The sequence below is a fragment of the Macrosteles quadrilineatus genome, unplaced genomic scaffold (assembly GCF_028750875.1).
Source record: "Macrosteles quadrilineatus isolate MER2022 unplaced genomic scaffold, UCM_ALF_1.0 Scaffold_3__2_contigs__length_128488019, whole genome shotgun sequence".
Lineage (NCBI taxonomy): Eukaryota > Metazoa > Arthropoda > Insecta > Hemiptera > Cicadellidae > Macrosteles > Macrosteles quadrilineatus.
This window is the reverse complement of record NW_026542596.1, coordinates 80,308,920-80,330,329: the sequence shown is the minus strand read 5'-3', so window position 1 is coordinate 80,330,329 and position 21,410 is coordinate 80,308,920. Positions and strand designations below refer to the sequence as shown.

The 21,410-nt window shown below is 34.3% G+C and overlaps 2 protein-coding genes across 3 annotated transcripts; one reads left to right on the top strand and one right to left on the bottom strand.

Annotated features, from left to right (window-relative positions):
* Nucleotides 1–758: 758 nt before the first annotated feature.
* On the top strand, nucleotides 759–21,029 carry LOC128988766 (FUN14 domain-containing protein 1B-like). 2 transcript variants are annotated; one of them, XM_054410383.1, is made up of 3 exons: nucleotides 759–1,150; nucleotides 11,396–11,597; nucleotides 20,592–21,029. In XM_054410383.1, exons 1-3 carry the CDS (start codon nucleotides 981–983, stop codon nucleotides 20,781–20,783), a joined length of 564 nt encoding a protein of 187 aa, XP_054266358.1. In that variant the 5' UTR covers nucleotides 759–980; the 3' UTR covers nucleotides 20,784–21,029. The 2 variants fall into 2 exon arrangements, with proteins under 2 accessions (XP_054266358.1, XP_054266359.1); XM_054410384.1 differs by lacking the exon at nucleotides 20,592–21,029 and adding an exon at nucleotides 17,236–17,521.
* Nucleotides 9,760–14,970, bottom strand: LOC128988765 (UMP-CMP kinase-like). The gene has a single exon (XM_054410382.1). It carries the CDS (start codon nucleotides 14,746–14,748, stop codon nucleotides 14,113–14,115), a length of 636 nt encoding a protein of 211 aa, XP_054266357.1. The 5' UTR covers nucleotides 14,749–14,970; the 3' UTR covers nucleotides 9,760–14,112.
* Nucleotides 21,030–21,410: the final 381 nt, after the last annotated feature.

Sequence of the window (21,410 nt, the reverse complement as noted above, 5' to 3'; positions counted from 1 at the left end):
ACTATTGACTCACTATGTCACTAAAATTAATGTTATTTAGATAGGAAATAAATCTGCATTTTTTTTAGGAAATATTTTAATAGAAATCCAGCCAGGTAAATGGAATTTCGCTTAGTCTGCAAGTTTGCTGCGGTAGGGGTATTAAAAATCTCAATTTTTATTTTTTATTCCCTTATCGTTTAAGTTGGGAACCTCAAATAAGGCGTCATTCAATCACCATAATGATTTATGACCGGACTCCCTGTATATCCATAAACAAGTAAACTAAAACGGGGTTTACTTCTTATATTCTCCATAAAAATAACACGGGAATTTTAAAATTATTTTTTTCTCCTTTACCGTATGTTTTGTATGTTTTATGGCAATAAATTATTTGATTTGATAAAGAAACAAATAATAAACAAAATACGAAACCCGTCCCAACTAACCTTGAATACGTTGAGCTGATTCATGTATAGAATAAATAAACACCATGCCATAATATAAGCACCATTATATTACTTCATCTATGATCCATGCAAGGAACATTACTCCGCAGGGAAGGGCTTCTAATATACGCTTGAAATTTTAAGATATGATGAGTCCTTATACTTAAATATCCTTAGTCAATGATAATCAATTGTAATACTAATATTAAGGCTAAAGAAAATAATTTCCCACCCAATTCTTGGTTTGGTACGAAAATCAGAAGAAATCGAAAACGAACTTTTTTGTCAGCTGATAATGGTCCAGCTGACTCAGACAGTGAGTGTCTAAAAAAACCAAACAAGATCCAATCTGTGTCGTCTGCTGTTGTGATTGTGATTGCTGAGCAAAGGATTTATTAAAGTAGGCTATTGCATTTAGATATATTAACACTAATATAAACGTATTACCAAGTTGATTTGGTCAAATTTCGTACACTTTTGAAATCGTGGTATTATATTAGTATCCCCTAAAATTTATATCTAAAAAGTTATCTAGTCAATTTATTTTTAAAAATGACATCACCTTTCAATAGAAAATCCAAAGCTTCTAAGGAAGAGGAGAATTCTGAAATAACCATCCAAGATGTTTCCAAGGAAGCCCAAAGTCTAATTGATAAAGTTATTGGAGATGTTGGGAAAACTTCAGCTACACAGCAGTTGATTTTGGGAACTGCCTCTGGATGGTGAGTCATAGCCCTTACATCCAGCCTAGGGATAGGTTTTAGCATAGATAAAACATACTCCCTTAGGTTTTAGTTTAAGGCCATCAATTGTTTTCTTTCTAAAAGCTTCTCGGAGTTAACTTCCTCAATCCAGTACCTTGTAATGTCATAATTTATAATTCGATTAATTTTTCATTAGCAGGTTTAAGTATGTAAAAATATTTTGTTTTAATTTTAACCTTAGTTTTGATGTCGTTAAAGCCCCGTTTAAACGAAACTAGTTTGGCTCAAGTCACTTGAAATAGGCTACAATAGCCTAGTAACTTAACCTGTCTGCTAATACTGGTCTCTTCTAAACACGGCTTAAGGTTTTTATATGGCTACAATCCTAAATGAATTTACAGCAATTGAACTTTTAAGATCTATTTTAAATACTAGGAGTACTTATGCCCCCAATTGAAATCCTTCCACTCCCCCCAAACGGGTGCACCCTCTAGGTTGAGAACCACTGCTCTACTAGAAGACTTAAGTTAGGAATTAAAAAAATCTATTTTAAAATTAGGCCTACAGTGATAGCTAGTCTGGTATGAATCATAAAATTTAAAGTTTGCTCATGAAAAAGTGAGTTAGGTTTTCAAAGGTTCCAATTTAAACACAGATCCTCCAGAGAATTTCACAGCTGCACTTTACTTTACGTCATACACTCATTCGAATGAAAATAACTTATCGATTAAGTATTCGATAGTTTTATTCGATATATCGTTTGATAAGTTAGGTTAGGTTAACCTTACCTAACTAACCAAACGATATATCAAATAATTGATATATCGATCAATATTTTCATTCGAATGAGTGTAGGACGTACCTAAAGTAAAGTGCAGCCAATTTCACATATTATAGGGAACAAGCTACCTTAGGTATCATGGTAAATTCCTGTACCCGTAACCGATTTACTTTTAAATTTAGATTTCCCCTGAGGCCAAAAACACCTGTTCAAAGTTATATTCATCTAGGCTATATTTATATATGTGTCCTTAGCACGACAACTCGAGTAAAAGTCATCCAATTTTGATGAAGTTTTGGTACCTAGGCTACTATAATCAAGTTCGCATACCAGTATGATTGATTTATGGAAACGCAAATTTCGGGGTAAGAATTAGTTTTCCCCATTTTTGACACTCAAAACAAACAAATTGGCAATCTCTCTAAAACTTTAGAGCTTAAAAGGAGCCAATAATTTAATACATTGAAGGATAACTTATTTGAACGCCTAATGAAATGAAAGTTAGGGCCACATGGACCTTTCTTACACTTAACCTGTACATTAATACAAATATTTTAACAATTTAATCAATTTATAATAGGTTGAACAAAACGGAAATCATAGATACAGAAACCTAACTAAAGAAAATTACGTGGGCTACCTACATCTTAAATTATATACTAATATACACACCTGTCCAGTGATCAACCATGCACCTAAGACAAACTGACCATGGCAATATGTTTAAAATACCGGTACATATTTTTTGCGCTGCCACAAACCGGAAATGGTTAGGGGCCTACATGAAACTGTAAAAATTTAGAATTTCCATGTTATTCTTATGGAGAATAGGTATAGCTTGCTAGTTTGCCTAGTTATTCTGATCAAATTTGGCAAATTTACTTATTTCATCCTAAGTAATTAACTTTTTACTAAAAAACACACCTTCGCTGTAGCAGCAAACCTAAGTACGTACTTGTTTAACCTAGTGTTATTTAAATATTGAAAGAATCTGAAATATTTAAGTAAAAAACCAATCAGGCAGATGGAAATTCGCTTAGTCTGCAGCTTTGCTACAGCGGGGGTATTTATCATTGGCTTTGTAATGAAAGATCGTAGTGCATTAAAAGGCATATTTTTGGTGTTTATTTCAATAGTTTTTACCATGCATCATGTGTTGTTTTGGTTCTGCCAAAGAATCAAAATCTTACATGGGACAAAAAAAACATACCTTAAAGGGAAGTGATTCATCTTTGCTTAGGTAAAGCCCTACCGGTACTTACATGTAGGGGAGCCTAGTTAATCCCTATTTGACACTCTACATTTATTCAAACATGAACAGTTATAGATAGCCTAGCAGTAATCTAGGTTAACTTGGTTACAGTGATTTTTATAGCAATTCTTCTGCCGAAACTTCACTTTTGGGGTTGAGACGAAACTCTTGTTATCACATCTTTCCTCTAGTTTAAGTAATAGGCCTACTTTTTGTGCATTGAATAGATTTTTTTTTAACTTTACCGGTACTGTTTAAGTTAAACAAAAATACAAAAATCTATGAGAGTGTAGTTACAAAGCACCACCTCCTACCTATACCACAACCAATAGCACTACCTTTAGCACAAAGTATTTTTAATTATAAAGGCTACCATGTTATTTTAATAATACCAGTCGTAATATTTTGTGTGTCTTATAACTATCTGGGAATGAAATAAACTATAGAGCGTTATCAGGTTGCTCTACACTTACCAGTGCTCGAATCGCTTTGTGGTTTTTAATACAACAGACATTGTTGTGTGGGAGATTGTGTTGTGTTCGTTTCGTAGCTGAACGACGACTCACTTACTTGGAGCGCTTCTCCAGCGGCTCTCTCGTACCGCCCCTGGCATTGGGAACAACTGTCATCCCCTCCACAATGATGTTACCTCGTCCGACGTTAGCGGTCTTTGCTTTAACCAAATCAATGTATTTGGGGTGACAGTAAAAATATCACCCTTAGGCCTACAAAAATTGAAAAATTGAAAATTGACCCGTTACAGTTGATGCTTCTCGGCCCTTGTAAAAGTTTTAACTAAGTAAATTGCATGTTGGTTTATAACATGTCTTATTAAATTTAAGTTTCTAATTTTTTTTTTTATTGCCTGTACTATTAGTGTATTTTTACACTTTTATCAATTCAAATCCTGGTCTTGTTAGCAAGCGTCATAATACATTTATTTATCTATCCACTACACAGCATTGATAGGCCATTGTGTGTAGTTAAAGGTAAATGTGATTGTTGAGTGAATGAGTTTATGGTTCGTTACTCACTATGATAAGCTGGTTCTTCTGCCAGGAACTCATACTGAAATATTGTTAAATTACTGAATATATTTTTATATACTGTTCCTGACTTCTTGTTTGCTTGCATACAGCCTGTTCGGTTTGTATAGAACTTCCGGCTTAGAAAACTTGATGTTCACTGTTTGACGTTGAAGTTCTTGCAATCCACTAAAATTGCTCCCTTGATCCATAGTTTGGGAACCCCTGCATAATGTGATAAAAAGACTCTTTTGTTGGTTCAGATCAACTGTGTTATAACCTTGCTAAGCCGACACAATGAAAATCTGTGTTGGCCGGACAAAGAGTAAAAAACACTCAAACACAAACATACACATCCACCACAGAAAACTTGCAGACACTTTACTTTTCCTGAAAAATGCCTGATTATTCTCTACATTAATAAATAACATTAGGTTTAAAAAGTATTTAGGTTTGCTGCTACAGGGAAGGAAAAAAGTGTTTTTTCTGGTAGAATGAAATGCAGTCGCATGCTGTGACCCCTCATTTTAAGTCTTGTTAAAAGAAAACGTTTGGTGTAATTGAAAGTTTTTTTTAAGACCACAATGGTGGCCTTTGTATGTAACTGTATCACATAAACTTTTAACACATTTCTTTAAGCCTATTTTGCCCGTTTGCAACTTTAAAGGATTTTAGACCGCCATTATGCACAGGTAGGTCGTAAAGATATTTCAAACAGACCAAACGTTTCAACAATACCTTTCAAATGAGGGGTCAAAAGCATGGGTCTCTGTATTGAAAGATTTGGACTTGAAGGGGGAGGGCGACAAAATGTTGATTTCTTACAAAAAGCATGGTGAAGTCCCAAAATTTATCTTCAAGCTGTTTAAATTATTTTTAAATTTTTAAGACTATTTCAACACTCTGTTTATAAAGGTTATCAAGTAAAGTAAATAAATTTGCCAAAATTTACCAAAACATATCCATGAACAAGAAACTACAACAGTTTACTTTTTCTCCATGTGAATAACAGTTTTAATGTTAAGGGTTTTGGAATTTTCTCTGTAACCTTTAATTGAACAACAATGCTTCAATATAGATAATTATTTGTTACTTTGAGTTCTTCACGACGGCTGTAATTAAAACTGGGCATTTTAATTTTTAAGGGTAAAGAATTTGAAAAACTAATTTTTTTAAAACTTTAAACCTTGTTCTGATTACCCTATTTTGCTGGTTTGCAAACTCATTTAAGATTATCCAGCCCTAGACATTCATGCCAAACTTCATCAAAATCGGACCAAAATTACTTGGGTTAAGGCCTTTTCATACCGGCGTACTGGACGTACTGTACGTTTGGTACGTTTTTTTTCAACAAATCGCTGCCCATGATATCATATGAGCTCTTTCACACTGTGCGTAAAGAACGTACTGTACGTCCAGTACGTACGCAATGGTTTTGTGTGAGCGATTTTTCTAAAACGTACGTGGCGTACTGAACACTTCAAAACCACGTGCTCAGCCAGTGTTACTTGTCTGACTGCAAACGAACAAGTGTACGTTTTGAAAGTTTCTGTGCGGTGTGAAAGGACCGCGTACAGTACGTACTGTACGTACAGTTCGTCCAGTACGCCGGTGTGAAAAGGCCTTTAGCTTGTTCACATACACACACACATATAGGCCTACGTATATATCAATTTAACCAATGGTTTTTTAGCCTCTGGAGACCTCAAAGCGCAAAAGTAAATTGGTCCTGTGTCTAGATCTTGGGAAATGTTTCCGTAGAGATCCTTCGATATATTGTCAAATGTAATTATTAGTTTGATAGGCCTATTTATAGCGTACCAGTTATAGTTTTCAAGCAATAAAAATATTGATTGTACATTTTTCAAGACCACTTTTCATCCTGTGCTGTGGCGGTTAGGTTAGATTGATTCAGTTTGGCTTAGTTTAACGTTTTATAAAGACAATTAAGGTAACATTGATCAAACAAAAAATTACATTTTGTGTGGCCTATTTGTTAAAGAGATAAATTTACAATGACGTCAATTTGTATTCGTTTCTTCTTTTCCATAGTTCCATAAGCTAAACTAACTAAAAAACCACGCCACAATACACTGTAAAATAGAGGTGGGGAGTACTATATTTTTAAAGCCCCATATAATTGAGCGGAGCGAGCGAAGCGAGCGAAGCTCTTATACGTCGACTCTTATGCATTTCATAATACGCAAACTCCTCCTAGACGGCTGAATCAATCGTTTTCAAATTTTGCATGGTGATAAAGACCATATCGGTGAGTGCCAACATCTATATGGCGTTAAAAAAGTCTCTCAGGAATCCGCCCCACTGGGTCTCAAAGTTTCAATGTAATCCTTATGGAAGCGGTATTTGACACATAAACAAAAACATATGATCAGCTGTTGACTTTTGAATGCAGTAGATAAAGAAATAGCTGATAGCATTATTCCACAGATATTAGAACAGAAACGGTATGGATCATAAATATAATCAAATGACGACACTAGCTTTAGGTCGAGGTGGTCCGTGACGAATCAAGTGGTGAAGGAAGTAGTAAAGGTGAGCAGTCTGGAGTGTGGAAACTGTTAATGACGATTAGATTAAAGTACTGTATCTGCATTCCTAAATTTCTATGGGAAGGGAGGAAAACAGGTCCGCAACGTAGGAAGTGGTGAAGGAAGTAGTCAAGGCGAACTGTCCGGAGTGTGGGAACTGTTTATGACGATTAGATTAAGGAATCTGCAATCATATTATGCTATTGGAAGAGAAGGAAACAGGTCCGCGACGTAGGAAGTAGTGAAGGAAGTAGTAAAGGCAAGCAGTCCAGACTGTGGGATCTATTTATGACTATTAGATTAAGGTATCTGCAATCTTAAAATGCAATAGGAAGGGAGGGTAACAGGTCCGCGACGTAGGAAGTGGAGAAGGAAGTAGTTAAGGCGAGTTGTTCGGAGTGTGGCAACTGTTTATGACGATTAGATTAAGGTATCTGCAATCCTATAATGCTACGGGAAGGGAGGAAAACAGGTCCGCGACGTAGGAAGTGGTGAAGGAAGTAGTTAAGGCGAACTGTCCGGAGTGTGGGAACTGTTTATAACGATTAGATTAAGGTATCTGCAATCATATTATGCTATTGGAAGAGAAGGAAACATGTCTGCGACGTAGAAAGGGGTGAAGGAGTAGGTAAAGGCGAGCTGTTCGGGGTGTAGGATCTGTTTGTGGCCATTAGATTAAGGTATTTGCAAACCTATGATGCTATGGGAAGGGAGGGAAACAGGTCTGTGACGTAGGAAGTGGTGAAGGAAGTAGTAAAGGCAATTAGTCCGGAGTGTGGGAACTGTTTATGATGATTAGATATAGTTTAGGTATCTACAATCCTAAAATGCTATTGGAAGGGAGGAAAACATGTCCACGAAGTAGGAAGTGGTGGAGGAAGTAGTCAACGCGAGCTGTCTGGAGTGTGGGGACTGTTTATGGTGATTAGATTAAGGTATCTGCAATCCTAAAATGCTATGGAAAGGGAGGGAAACAGGTCCGCAACGTAGGAAGTGGTGAAGGAAGTATAGTCAAGGCGAGCTGTCCGGAGTGTGGAAACTGTTTATGACGATTAGATTAATGTATCTGCAATGCTGAAATGCTATAAGAAGGGATGGAAACATGTCCAATACATAGAAAATGGTTAAAGAAGTAGTAAATGCTATCCGTACGGAGTGTGGGAATGTTTGTGGCAATTAGATTAAGGTATCTAAAATACTAAAATGCTATGGAAAGTGATGAATACAGGTCCACGACGTAGGAAGTGGCTTAGGAAGTATTTAAGTATGAGCATAGTGTGAGATCCGCCTGTGGCAGTTAGATTAATGTATCTTCAATCCTAAAATGCCTTGAGAAGGGAAGGAAACAGGCCCCACGTCGTAATAAGTGGTGAAGAAAGTAAGGCTGGCAGTGCAGAGTGGGGAACCGTTTGGGCAGTTAGATAAATGTATCTGTATTACTTAAATGCTATGAGAAAGGAAGGAAACGGGTCTATGACGTAGGAAATTGGGAAGGAAGTAGTAAGGCTAGCAGTGCAGAGTGTGGGAACTGTCTTTGGCAATTACATTAAAGTATCTGCAATCCTAAAATGCCAAGGGAAGAGAGGGAAACAGGTCCACGACGTAGGGGGTGGTGATCAAAGTAGTAAAGGTAAGCAGTGTTAAGTGTGGGAATGGATTAATGTATCTGCAATGCTAAAATGCTACAGGAAGAGACTGTAGACTATATGTTAAAATGATTACGAAGCTCGAATCGATACATATTTTCGATACATGCAATCGTTTACAATCGAAATTTACAACTGAGTTGACAACAGCTGATTTTTACTCCATAGAGGCTAAAAACGATTTTTACTCCCTTATTATTAAAAATGCTATACTTAGATCCCCGCAACGCTTGCATTAAAAACGACTGTTTTACTGCAGTATGACAAAAAAAATATAATATGAACCCTGGGGTGGTGATTAAAGTAGTAAAGGTAAGCAGTGTTAAGTGTGGGAATGGATTAATGTATCTGCAATGCTAAAATGCTACAGGAAGAGACTGTAGACTATATGTTAAAATGATTACGAAGCTCGAATCGATACATATTTTCGATACATGCAATCGTTTACAATCGAAATTTACAACTGAGTTGACAACAGCTGATTTTTACTCCATAGAGGCTAAAAACGATTTTTACTCCCTTATTATTAAAAATGCTATACTTAGATCCCCGCAACGCTTGCATTAAAAACGACTGTTTTACTGCAGTATGACAAAAAAAATATAATATGAACCCTGGGGTGGTGATTAAAGTAGTAAAGGTAAGCAGTGTTAAGTGTGGGAATGGATTAATGTATCTGCAATGCTAAAACGCTACAGGAAGAGACTGTAGACTATATGTTAAAATGATTACGAAGCTCAAATCGATACATATTTTCGATACATGCAATCGTTTACAAATGAAATTTACAACTGAGTTGACAACAGCTGATTTTTACTCTATAGAGGCTAAAAACGATTTTTACTCCCTTATTATTAAAAATGCTACTTAGATCCCCGCAACGCTTGCATTAAAAACGACTGTTTTACTGCAGTATGACAAAAACAATATAATATGAACCCTTGATGACTCCGCTCAATTTTGTGGATGCCTCTGCGAACGCCACCTAGTATTAGCCTAATATCAATTGCAATAGTTTTATTGATAAGTTAATATTCAGTATTAAATTAGCTTTCTATGTTTTCTGAACTTATATTTAATTCTCTCCGCCACATATAGAGTCCTACCTTAAACATTATTTTATTCGTTCTAGGCATTAAAAGCTAGTTTAGTTGTATGATAAGTTTAAGTTTTCCATTTCAAAGGTAATCCAGAGTCAATAAAATTTTATCCATTCACTTAGAGTTGCCTGTCCGTGGCTTTAAAATGTTATTTTTTTCATATAAAACATTGTTTCTGTAGTTCAGCAGCTGTTAAGGCAGTTCTAAATGTGAATTTCCAACGTTATTTAGATTTTAAGAAATTAGGAAGGTAAGAAAAATACAATTGTTCTGATCACAAATTTATTTTACATAGATATTGAATTAAAACAGTATAATATTGGCCTACAATATTTTGATCTAAAGGGCACACCATAAATTACCAAATTGCATCTACAATACATAAAAATAACCCTGGACAATGATAACACATGATACTATTTAACATGATAACAGTTAACAGCATTATGAGTATTTAAATATGTATTATATACGTATATCAACTATCAATGCAAGTGTTATCTAGTCTACTAAATGCAAGAAGTATAAATTAAATAATAAAAGATATAATAATATTCACAATTGTATAATAAAGACAATTTTTTAAACCCTCAAAATACTTTTTTAGACATTCACTTAAATGATTTTAAACTAGTAAATTAATAATATCTTCAATAAACAAACACAGATAAATGATTTAAATATGTACTTAACAAAAAAAAATTGTTATAGGTACACGTAACAAGAAAAATTGTTATACACATATAAACGTTATAGTAAGTCAATCTTGCACAAAAGAACAAGAAGCCTCTAATTGAAACTATTCTATCCAGAGAATATATCTTTTTGCAATGTGGATACTTCTTTTGTTCTTTCAATTAAAAAATGAAAAAACCCTGGCATGACTTTACATTAGGAATTGCAGTCATGCCAAAGACTTACATACTCAGAAGCTGTTAGCATAATCTACAGTAAACTGTTTGTATACCTAATATGTCACAGTAAATGAAAGTAAACTTCTTCTATCACTGTAACTCCCCTTAGTAGCACATTTATCTGTACCATTCTTATCGTGCTTATAACCACTTTTTTAATTGAATTCATTAACTTAACACATAATTAACAAACCACTTAGTTAAGCATCAATAAACTTTTACAATCATAATTCTTTTTACAAGCCATCCATTCAAGTTACCAGTCCTACTTGTTTGTATATCGTGGACTATATTACTGGTGATCTAATCTGTTTTATCTATGTCATTGGCATGATTTTACAAGGGGACAGTTTTTAAAATTGGATCTTAATTAGTTTTCCTAGTCAAAAGGTTTTCATATAATAATATAATAAATACTGTACAGTATTTAGTATCCCAATCCCAAGCGACAGACATTTATCACTTAATTTTTATAATTTTAAAATGTAGGCCTATGTAGTAGGCTATCTACTTAAACCTTTTAAGTCAATAATAAATTATTACATTAACCAAAATAGCCTGTGTCTTTAAATATCATTAATAACACATTTTACAAATACCAGCTTAAACTATAGGTTACATCAGGTTGATTTGAAGCATGGGAAATTTTACTTTACTTGTATTACAGCATGGACTAACCTTAACGCAAGGTTACTTACTAACTAAGGAAATATTTAATCTATGGTTACAGGTAAGTTAACATAACATTTTAAAAACTCGAATAAACTAAAAGATTGATGTAATTTACACATCAGTTTGTCAGTAGGCATTTAAACAAAATTTTCATCTCCTTAAAAATACCATTGGCGTTCAAACAAAATTATAGCACACCAAAGGTTAGGAATGTTAGTCATTGATGGAAGACTAAAAGGGAATGAATTTTGTAAGATTTAACTGTGAGTCATACCTTGGGTTTAGAGTTTGTCACACAGCCCCAATCCTAGGTTATCTTTTTAGGCTGACCGGATACTTGATGATGAAAGTGGGGAAAATGGCAGCAGTGGCTGTCGGAGGAAGTATTATTCTTCTGCAAGTGGCCAACCACAAGGGCTACGTAAAAATCAATTGGGACCGCATTTACAGAAATGTTGAGGACCAGGTTGAAAAGATTACCGAAGATGCATCCACCTCCAAGAAGGGGCCGAAAATTCTGGACAAAGTAAGTAAATATAAACATAGGTATTTATGAAAAAGATCCAAATTTAGATAGCCTATAATGGTTTAGTGTGTAAATTTTGCTAGACTTGTTAGCAGTTTGACTCGACAGTAGCATTTCAAATCACTTTGAAGTCTAAAAGTTCAAGTTCCTGATTACCTGCATTTTATTTTTTTGCTTGGGTTTTTTATTCATAAAAAAAACTATAAAATCATTTACTAAGACTTTTGAGTTTGAAAATACTAGCTAACAGTAAACAAGGATTTATGTTTGAGATTGAAAATTAAGCTTAGTTTAAAATTAAGATTTCAATAAAAAAAAAATATACAAATTAGTCGTCAAAACTTCTTGTTCTTTGTCATAAAACCTAGGTTCACAACACAGATTAACTTAAATACATTTGAATATTAGCCTATAATTTATTTGTTACCGTACTTAAGGCCCAACCTACTGTTACCTTAACCCTCGAGGAGGCACGTCACCAGTAAAACAGGAGCGGGTGCATGCGGAGTTTTATTTCGCAACACTAAATAGCACAAATTTTACCCATTTTACTTGTTGTTGTAACGAAATATTATATTAGGCCTAACTTAAATGTTGAATAACCTAACCAAAAACCTAATTTCTTTGTTAATAAAATTATTTTTTTAACTTAATATGAGTAATTATTTCAAATAAACATAAGTTATTGAGCAATTTTCTAGTATAAAGGTATCACTGTCGGTGTTACGAGAGAGGGCGCGTGCTGAGTTTTGTTCCACAATAATACATATACATGCAAACAAAATATATTTGATAATAATAAATGAAATAATACATTTAAACATGTTTATAATTTCGTATGTATAAAATATACACACAGTTTGACAAGAGCGCATGAGGAAACAAACTCTGCGCTAAGGACTACCCGCACGCGGAGTAAACCTCCGCAAACTGACACCGCTACACTGAATTGCAACTGACAACAAAATGAGGAGGAATTCGGGGGTAAAAATTGCTTAGGGGCATTCCCGGGATAAGGTGCGTTAAGTGTAGAGCCGGACACGACTGCCGACACCCATTATGAATATTTATATTAACAAAAACTACTAGTGCAGAGGAAAACTCCGCAAGCGCCCGCTCAAGTGTTAAAATCAAATTATAAATAATCCACAGAGACGTAGATAGAAAAAAATGCTTTCACTAGGCTAGGATGTTTTCTATGGATTATCTCAAATCGCAAACAGTGTTTTATATAAAAATGAAATGAAAATGCTTCTTTATTGAGGCAAACTTAGGACCTCATGGTCCTTTCTTACAATTAACCTCTGACACAAAGAACTGAGTATACCGTATATGTGTTATATGGTACGTTTTGAACTAAAAAATGAGTATTTCAACTTAGGCCTATTTGATCTTAATAAACATTTATGTTTGAATGTTTATAAAATATAAATTTAAAATGTTTTATTAAAATGCCTCTTACCATCCTTTGTAAGTTACTTGCTGTAATACCTGGGTTATAAGGTCTTTTCTATTGATTACCTATACTAATGTTTTTGCTTTTTTCATTAGCTGTAGTCCTATAGTATAGGCCTTAGTTTGATTTAGCTGTAGAAAATATGTAGCATGCTGTGCATTAAATGTTTATGAATAAAGAGTAAATTGACCCCGAATGATGAATTCAAACAAAGCTGAACTGTTCAAAGTAGCAATGTCAGTTAGGACTAACTTATCACCTTTAAAACAATAAAACAATGAGCAGTGTTATTTATTTAGGAAGTAGAAAATAAGCAAGATTTGTTTTTTAAAACCTTCCTGAAATTTAATTTGGATGAATAAAATCTAACTTTGGCATACATGTCTCTTAAGTAGGCCTAAGTAAAAAAAAAAAAAAAAAATAAAACTAAGTTTAGCCTATTCTTAATTTAGGCCTACATGAAGAAATCCGAAAAAGATAACTAAACCTACCTAGCGATATTTATATGATAGTTTTTGTTTAACTTAACGGACAGGAATGAATTTCTATTTTACTTACACCTATTATAAACAGGTTTATACGGTAATAGGTGAGCATGTAAAACATGGATCAACTTAGAACTTGGGAACAGTGTAAGTTTAAACAAACAAAGGCTATAAAATAAGTAAGTAGGCTATGATATCATGGATGGTTATTTTACCAATGATCCCCATCTAGAGTATAATCTAGGCTACTAGCCTAAATTCAAAACCAGTACGGTACCACATAGAAATTCAAATCATGAAATAAGTTAAGCTACTTAGCGTTCCTGGTACCTACCTATAGAAAAGCAAGCTTACCTAATATATTTAATCACAACTATTGATTATAGTGTTTTCTTGAATATAGCGTGACAAGCCTTGTTAAGAGTGAAGCCTAAGTCCTTGATTCTGGTATGAAATTCTACTGGCCTAGGCTAGCTAAGAAATTATTAAATGTGTCGTAAATTCTTATCTAAGTTAACTTCAATATAAATGGTGCATTAAATGCAAAATCCAGTGTTTTCCTAGCTTGTTCTGTCTAAGCAACATCTTTAAATATAGCCTTAACTTCATCAAACACTTCCTCAGCACTTCTGCCAGCATCAACACGCCGGACCAGGTTTTGTTCCTTGTAGTATTCAATAATAGGCATTGAATCATTCACAAATGTTTGTATTCGCTTTTTGAGGCTTTCTTCATTATCATCAGACCTTCCACTTCCTTCGGCTCCTCGCTTCAAGCACCTTTTGATACAAGTGTCTTGCGAACAATCGAAAAATAGTACAAAGAGGAGTTCAACCTTTTCTGCCATTTCCTTGTTCCAACCCTCCATGTTATTCTTATTCCTTGGAAATCCGTCTATCAAGAATTTTTGTTTGCCCGAATTTTGCATCGCTATTTCAATTAATTTACAAGTAATTTCGACAGGAACTATTGACCCATTCCTGATGTGCTCCTCAATCAACTCACCATACTTTGTACCAGGCTTACTTCTTTCCTCACGTAGCAAATCGCCTGCTGAAAGATGTACAAATCCATACTCCTTGACAATATTGGAACATTGTGTACCTTTACCTGCACCTGGGCCGCCCAAAACAAAAACCACTTGAGGCTTCAGTGAGTCTCCCATTCTTGAAATGTATCTGCAAAACGAATGCACTAAATTCAGTCTCATAAAAATTTTCAATTACCAACGCACACAGATTATAGATTTAGTTATGTGTATCAATGCGAAAACACCATAGCAACTATCATAATCAACTCCTAGGTTTTTGAAGGGAAATCGACGTTGCAAATAATTAATTAGGCCTAATTGCAATTCTGACTCGATACGGTAACGGTAAAGTCAATCAGTCAGTTCCGTGTTCCGCGTCTGCTAAGGGCCGGTTGCTTTGCTTCTGCTCTCAGCTGACTGCAGACAGCCGAGTTGGCAAGTAAAAAGATGTACTACCAACTGCTTAAAACAGTCAATTATGTACACACATTGTTTTTACAAATGACATATATAAGTTGTTTTAAAATTATCGATTAATTTATGAATTATTGTAAATTATGTAATTACTCATTATATTGTACTTGAATAGCAAACGTAACTTAAAAAAATGACAAAATCAATACGAATATAGGCTAAATTAGCGGATTACAACCATTGATTAAACCTATGACTAAACGCATAGCTTATAATCAATGACTAAACGAAAACGACTAAACTAACCATTTTAACTTTCTATGTAGCAAGTACGTAACAAGTGTCATTTAACCGTCGGTCCGTCTGCACAATTTGTTTTTCAGGATTAGTTTTGCCAACAGTGTCTTTTGGAGGCTTCTGATTGACTATAATGAAGGTTTACTAATTGAAAAATTAGTTTTGTTCATAAAATAAAATTATAATTGCCTCAAATTCAATTTTATAATTTTTATTATGAAATTAAACTGCCATAACCTAACCTAACCAAACCAACCAAACGTGCTGATAATGAAAAAACCAAATGAAGGTTTATTAATCGAAAAAATAGTTCTCTTCATAAAGTGGAATTATAAATGCCTCAAATTCAATTTTATAATTTTTTAATTATAAAATTAAACTGTCATAACCCAACCAAACTAACCAGACTTGCTGACAATGAAAAATCGAATGAAGGTTTAAGTAATCGAAAAAAAAAATAGTTCTGTTCATAAAATAAAACTATAAATGCCTCAAATTCAATTTTATAATTTTTATTATGAAATTAAACTGTCATAACCTAACCAAACCAACCAAACTTGCTGATGATGAAAAAATCCAAGACAAAAAAAAATAGTGCCATGGTTGAGATTTGAACCCGGCTCCTTCAATTTATCAGCCCGGCACTTTATCCACTATACCACCGAGGCCGATGGCATCAAACCGTATCGTTGCGGTAATGGTGTTCCCTCAGCCAATCAGAAGCCTCCAAATAACATTGTTGGCAAAACTAATCCTGGAATACAAATTCAGCGGGCTGTCTATGAAAGTGATCAAAGATTAAACTTGCTTCGTTACTTTTCTTGGCAACCTTAACTTTAAACAGTAGCTTTGACAATTGCTCATTGATATTTGCTGTCATGGAGACCTAGCTGTATTAAAATATAGTTAAGCATTTTGGTCATTTGTCACGTTTTCCAAACCTCAACGTTGGATTAAATAACTGTGTCGATCGGAGAAAAAATGCGCTGATACAAGGCTACAGTGGCCTTGGCGCTGATAGGCCTTATAAGATTTATTGTGTATCTAGTTTGTACCCCTTATTAAACTTCTGATGTTTTTCGGAAGTGTAGTGTATTCTGTGGAAGTGTATTCTGGTAGTGTATTCATATTCATAAGGCGACGGTAACATATAAGCCTTGTTGTTTGTGAAGCGACATCAGCATTTTATTGGCTGTTTGATTTACGTTTTTTTATTAAAACAGTATATCGATCAAGTACAGGGCGAAATATGGGTGTGATTAGTTGAAGTTTTTATTTTGCTTTTGGGTATGTGGACAATGTGGTGTACCTATCATACAGACATGTGAACAAATTTCTTGACCACAAATGGTTCTGATAAGAGTACTAACTGTTATTTTAATTGTGAATGTGTGAAAATATTCCTTCAATGTGTCGTAGTTTATGCGTTTTCCTACCATCTTTTGCCCCAAGAAAGCACCGGCAACCAACAAGACCATCATCATCGTGATCAAGATTGAATGAAGATAGTGAATTCTAGTGTTAAAAAAGAGACAACTTTTCTTGTGGTGTTTGGACAGGATAGTGTTATTCGCAACAGATTTTTTCCTTTTTTTAAGCTCATTATTTTTATAGAAATTGAAATGTTACCGGTAGTGGTTGTATTTGTTTTATTGTTTAACGTTGACCATTGTAATCGGGTTACAACAGTTTAATTCTTAGAAATTGTCTGCAACCCCATATGAAAGTAGTTTTAATTAATTTGTGTTAATTAGATTGTGTGTAACAACAGGCAATAGACAAACATCTTTATTTGTAATATATTTCAGAAATACATTAGCGTCAAAGCCGTTCAAATAACTCTTAATTCGTTTATTTTGGTTACTGATTTTTAAGTTTAATTGCTTAGTGTATTGATGGTTTTAATTCCTGACAAAGACATACTTTGTTATTCTTACGTTACATTACTTGTTGCAGGTGACAGAATTTTTCAAAAGCAATTCTTACTTCTCTGCTAGCTTCACAGGTGGTGTGCTTATTGGCGTCGCTTGTTCTTGAAGTGTCAAGTGCTTATCGTTTTCTGTCGACAAACCTGGAGATATCTCTTAGTGGATCTATTTTTTTGTCTTCTCTAGCTAACATTCAAGTTCTTTTCGGATCCAACTTTAGTATTATTAACTTTATGTATAACTTTTTTTACTAACATTCGACATAATTTGTATTTTTTGTATTGTTAGGTTTATCAATAAAAAAGTTATTGTACCATAGTTATTTTATTTTCCCCATTTGATTATACTTGAATTAAATTAATGGAAGGACTTAAGGAGAGGAAAGAGTTGGCATCTTGTTTCAGAAGTGTATGTTTTGTGTTATTGTTTGAGGTAGCTAAATTATGAGGATTGTTTGTAACCTAATTCACTAAAGCATTTTTCTCCATACACATTGTCCACAAATGGTAGATTTCAGTAGGATTTGACCCCATTTAACACAAAGTTAACAAAGAACATAATTAATTTATGCATTGAGAACCTGTGGCTTTTCCTTGGCCATCAGCTACTACAACAATTCTGAGCAATAGAGCTGGAGACCAACTAAAATATTGGTGAGGGAAGTGCAGTATCTGGTGCCAGTGTAGATTAGAACTAGCTTGCTCCATCCCGATGTCAGCTTATTGGAAAATTACAATATACAGACGACCGTCATAATGAAATACATTAGTTACTGTAACATCCCTTAATTTAGTATATTTGAGAGAGTTTGAGGTAGAAATAATCCTTGTCTATACTTAATCTATACACAAAATTTTGCTTGAGGCAACGTTAGCTGTTTTAATAAAATTTATTTAAGTAAAATATTTAAAAATGTTCTTTTGTTATTGAAAAAGAGATACAAATTTTTATTGTTTGGATTTGAACCTAAAATAAATTTGACCTACTCTGGTGAATGTGGAGACCCTATAGAATTGCTGTTCTTAACTTGTGGTACAGAGACTTATACTTGTCTGTGGTTGTGGTACAGTAACTGAATCAGCTCAGAACAATTTATTAAAAAAAACCCATTAATTCTGACCCATCAGCAGCAGTAGGCCGCATGCAGCTCCTCTGTAAAGAGGCTTTTTAAAACCTCCTTCTCACTGCAGGAGTTGGTGCAATGCAAAGGAGTTCAACTGGGGAGAGTCAATGAATACAAAACAATGAATACAAATCCTTTAAGAAGGGCAATGCCATTGTCAAAAATTCAGTCTGGAAATATTTGAATTTTGGATAGTTCCCACGTCGGCCCCAAGGTAGACTACCGCAAGCGCGCGGCCAAGTCAGCTGACTGAGTAGTGAGTGCGAGAGTGAGACAAAGAATTGGCTTAGAGAGAGAGAGTGAGTGGTAGGGTAGTGCAGCAGTGCAGCTGCCGTGCGAGGATCATAGCGGCGGCCGAGTGAAGCTCATTTCGGCGGCAAAATTCCAGTCTGACTATTCTCCGCTTCTATAAAGGGTTTGAATTTATTGTTCTAGACCAGTCAAGTGACTGAAACCATTGACTTTGGATAAAAAAACATCTGTTTGGACCAGCTGTTGCCAATTTATATTACAAGTTACAAGTGTAAGACATGGTTGAATGAGCCAGTCACAGAGTGCTGGTGTCTGAAATTCTTTCTAGTTAGTTTTGTTACATTACCTACTGAGGTAGTTGATGTGACATAAAGATGGCTTACACTAAGTCGTCCTGTCAGATTGACTTCCGGTTCAAAAGATGATGTTTCTGTGTATACCAAACATGGGGATGGGATGTCTAGTTCTAGAAAGTATAAAATAGTCAATGATTGAATACATACAACAAGTTTTAGTGGACTTTAAGAGCAATACTAGATAGATTACCTCGACTCTACCACCTGATAAAATAAAGGAGCAATATCTTGATTAGAAAGAGTTGACTTTGTTAGTATTTTCAGAATTGTTTGAAAAAACAATTCTGAAAATAGAATCGGTACCTAACACATCGACACTTGTAGGACAAATGATCGTAAGGGCATATAATATCTGATGTACTTACGCCCTTCCTCTTGCAAGCGACAGCTTGTTACTTGGCCATATTATCGTATGATTAAATGTGGATGGTAACCACCATACACTTAATAAGACTATAAGAAGTTAAATGTAACAAATATGTAGTTGGAAGAACTATTTCTATACTGTTTTAACAAGACAGTAAATATATAAAAGATGGTTTAAATAATGCTGATCGATTTCTGCTGGACTCTCCAATAATCAATCACCAGACCCAAAGGTGAATGAATTTTATAAACATGTACAATGAAATAAATAAATTGACCAAATTTCATGAAGATATCCCCAAAGAAGCAATCTACAACTACAACTATAGATCGGCCGCTTGGATAGCTACATCCTCTAGTGCTCTATAGCATTGGTTAGCATTAGCGCACAGGTCGCTATCTAAGCGGCCTAACTATAATAATTTTTCACTGTAAGAATAACATTTCATTGTATGACACATTTAACATACTACTTTAGGTCCTTTCTTGGTAACCATAATACATTTTTGACATGCCTTCTAAATCATTACTCCTTTTAAGCTGATTAATTAATTTGTCTAGTTTAAAGCTTTTAAAAAATAATTTGGGCAAGAAACTCAAAAACTTATATTCTGGGACCAACCTCCCTCCCTGTAAGAAAAATGTATTATGGTCTGATTAGACTGTTTCAAGAATCTATTTAGATTGATTTTTTTGTTACACAATTTATATAGGTTTTAATAAAATTTGAGTTTTTTTGATTAAGGCCACTAAGTTTGTTTTACAGGTTCCTAAACAAAAAAAAACAACGTTGCCTGAATAAATAGCAGATTTTCCATTAAATTTAATTTGAGAGGTCCTGACAATTTTGATTGATCCTGTCTTTTAATTTACCCACCACGGCTTTTAACTTTTATTTTTTTGGAGAATACCCAAAAATATTCCATGATTTGTCATTTGCCGGCAACACTCTTTATAAACCATCAGTATTTGGCGAAAATTATATTCACTTTTTTTTGTATCAGTGGTTGTGTTTGTAAAGACCTTAATTTTAAGCAGGGAAGTAAAAGAGTTTTGTGTTGTTGAAGTTTCAGTTCCGAGATCCGAAATTTCTGGGTTTCACCTCGACTAATCTTTTACAAATATAAAATTCATTTAGCAAGTTGTTTCAATAAAAAAAAGTTAATTTGCACTTTTACCTAAAAACTAAATGATTATTACTTGACATACAAAATCTTTTTCATAAAATCTTATTTTGGAGACCTATTAATTCTATAGTAACAGTTACTATCACATGCTTGCTTTCAGGTTGAGAAGTTTGTGGATCGCAAACTAGACAAAGCCGAGTCATTGCTGAAGAAGAAGGAAAGGAAAGCAAAAATGTGGTTCAACAAAGTAACAAATAACGAGGACGACATTGTTTTCCACGAGATCCACGTGTTTATGGCTTCTTTCTTCGCTGGAATTGCAATGGGAATTGTTTTTGGAAAAATACTGTAAAGAAAGCACATGATAAACAAAGCTTTCTTATAAAGCATCCACTTTGATTAGTAACACGAGATGTACTTAATACTTGTAAATACCAAATGTTAACATGTAATTTAAACCAAACTATCCTGTTACTATGCTCGCAATTCAACTTGTATACCTTATTGATATTTTTTAGCTTATTATTTATAACCTTTTATTATACTCTTGTAATTTTCAGTATTGTTTTGAATAAATAAAAATGCTTAGACACAATCATTATGATTCCCGTTGTAGTTGAACTAAAACTACAACTACTTACGCTAAAATGTTACTTCATTATAATGAATTTTAGCCTCGTACTCGAATTTCACATTTAAATAGGCCTACTATAAATTGGTTTAAATACCTGCATTTATGCGATCCTGTTTGTAGCTGAGTTGCTACCGGTTTCAACTCACATAGGAGTCATCTTCAGGCTGTTAAAGATGTCTCTCGCTTCATTTGATGGTCGTAAATTGATAATAAATAAATAAACAAAACACAAATACATACCTAAGTACATAAATAGTAACCTTTAGGGCTAAAAAATACTGAAACGGTAGGCATACGGGACACAACGTGATCAAGAGAGAGTTATGTCTAGACTCCCGCCATAAA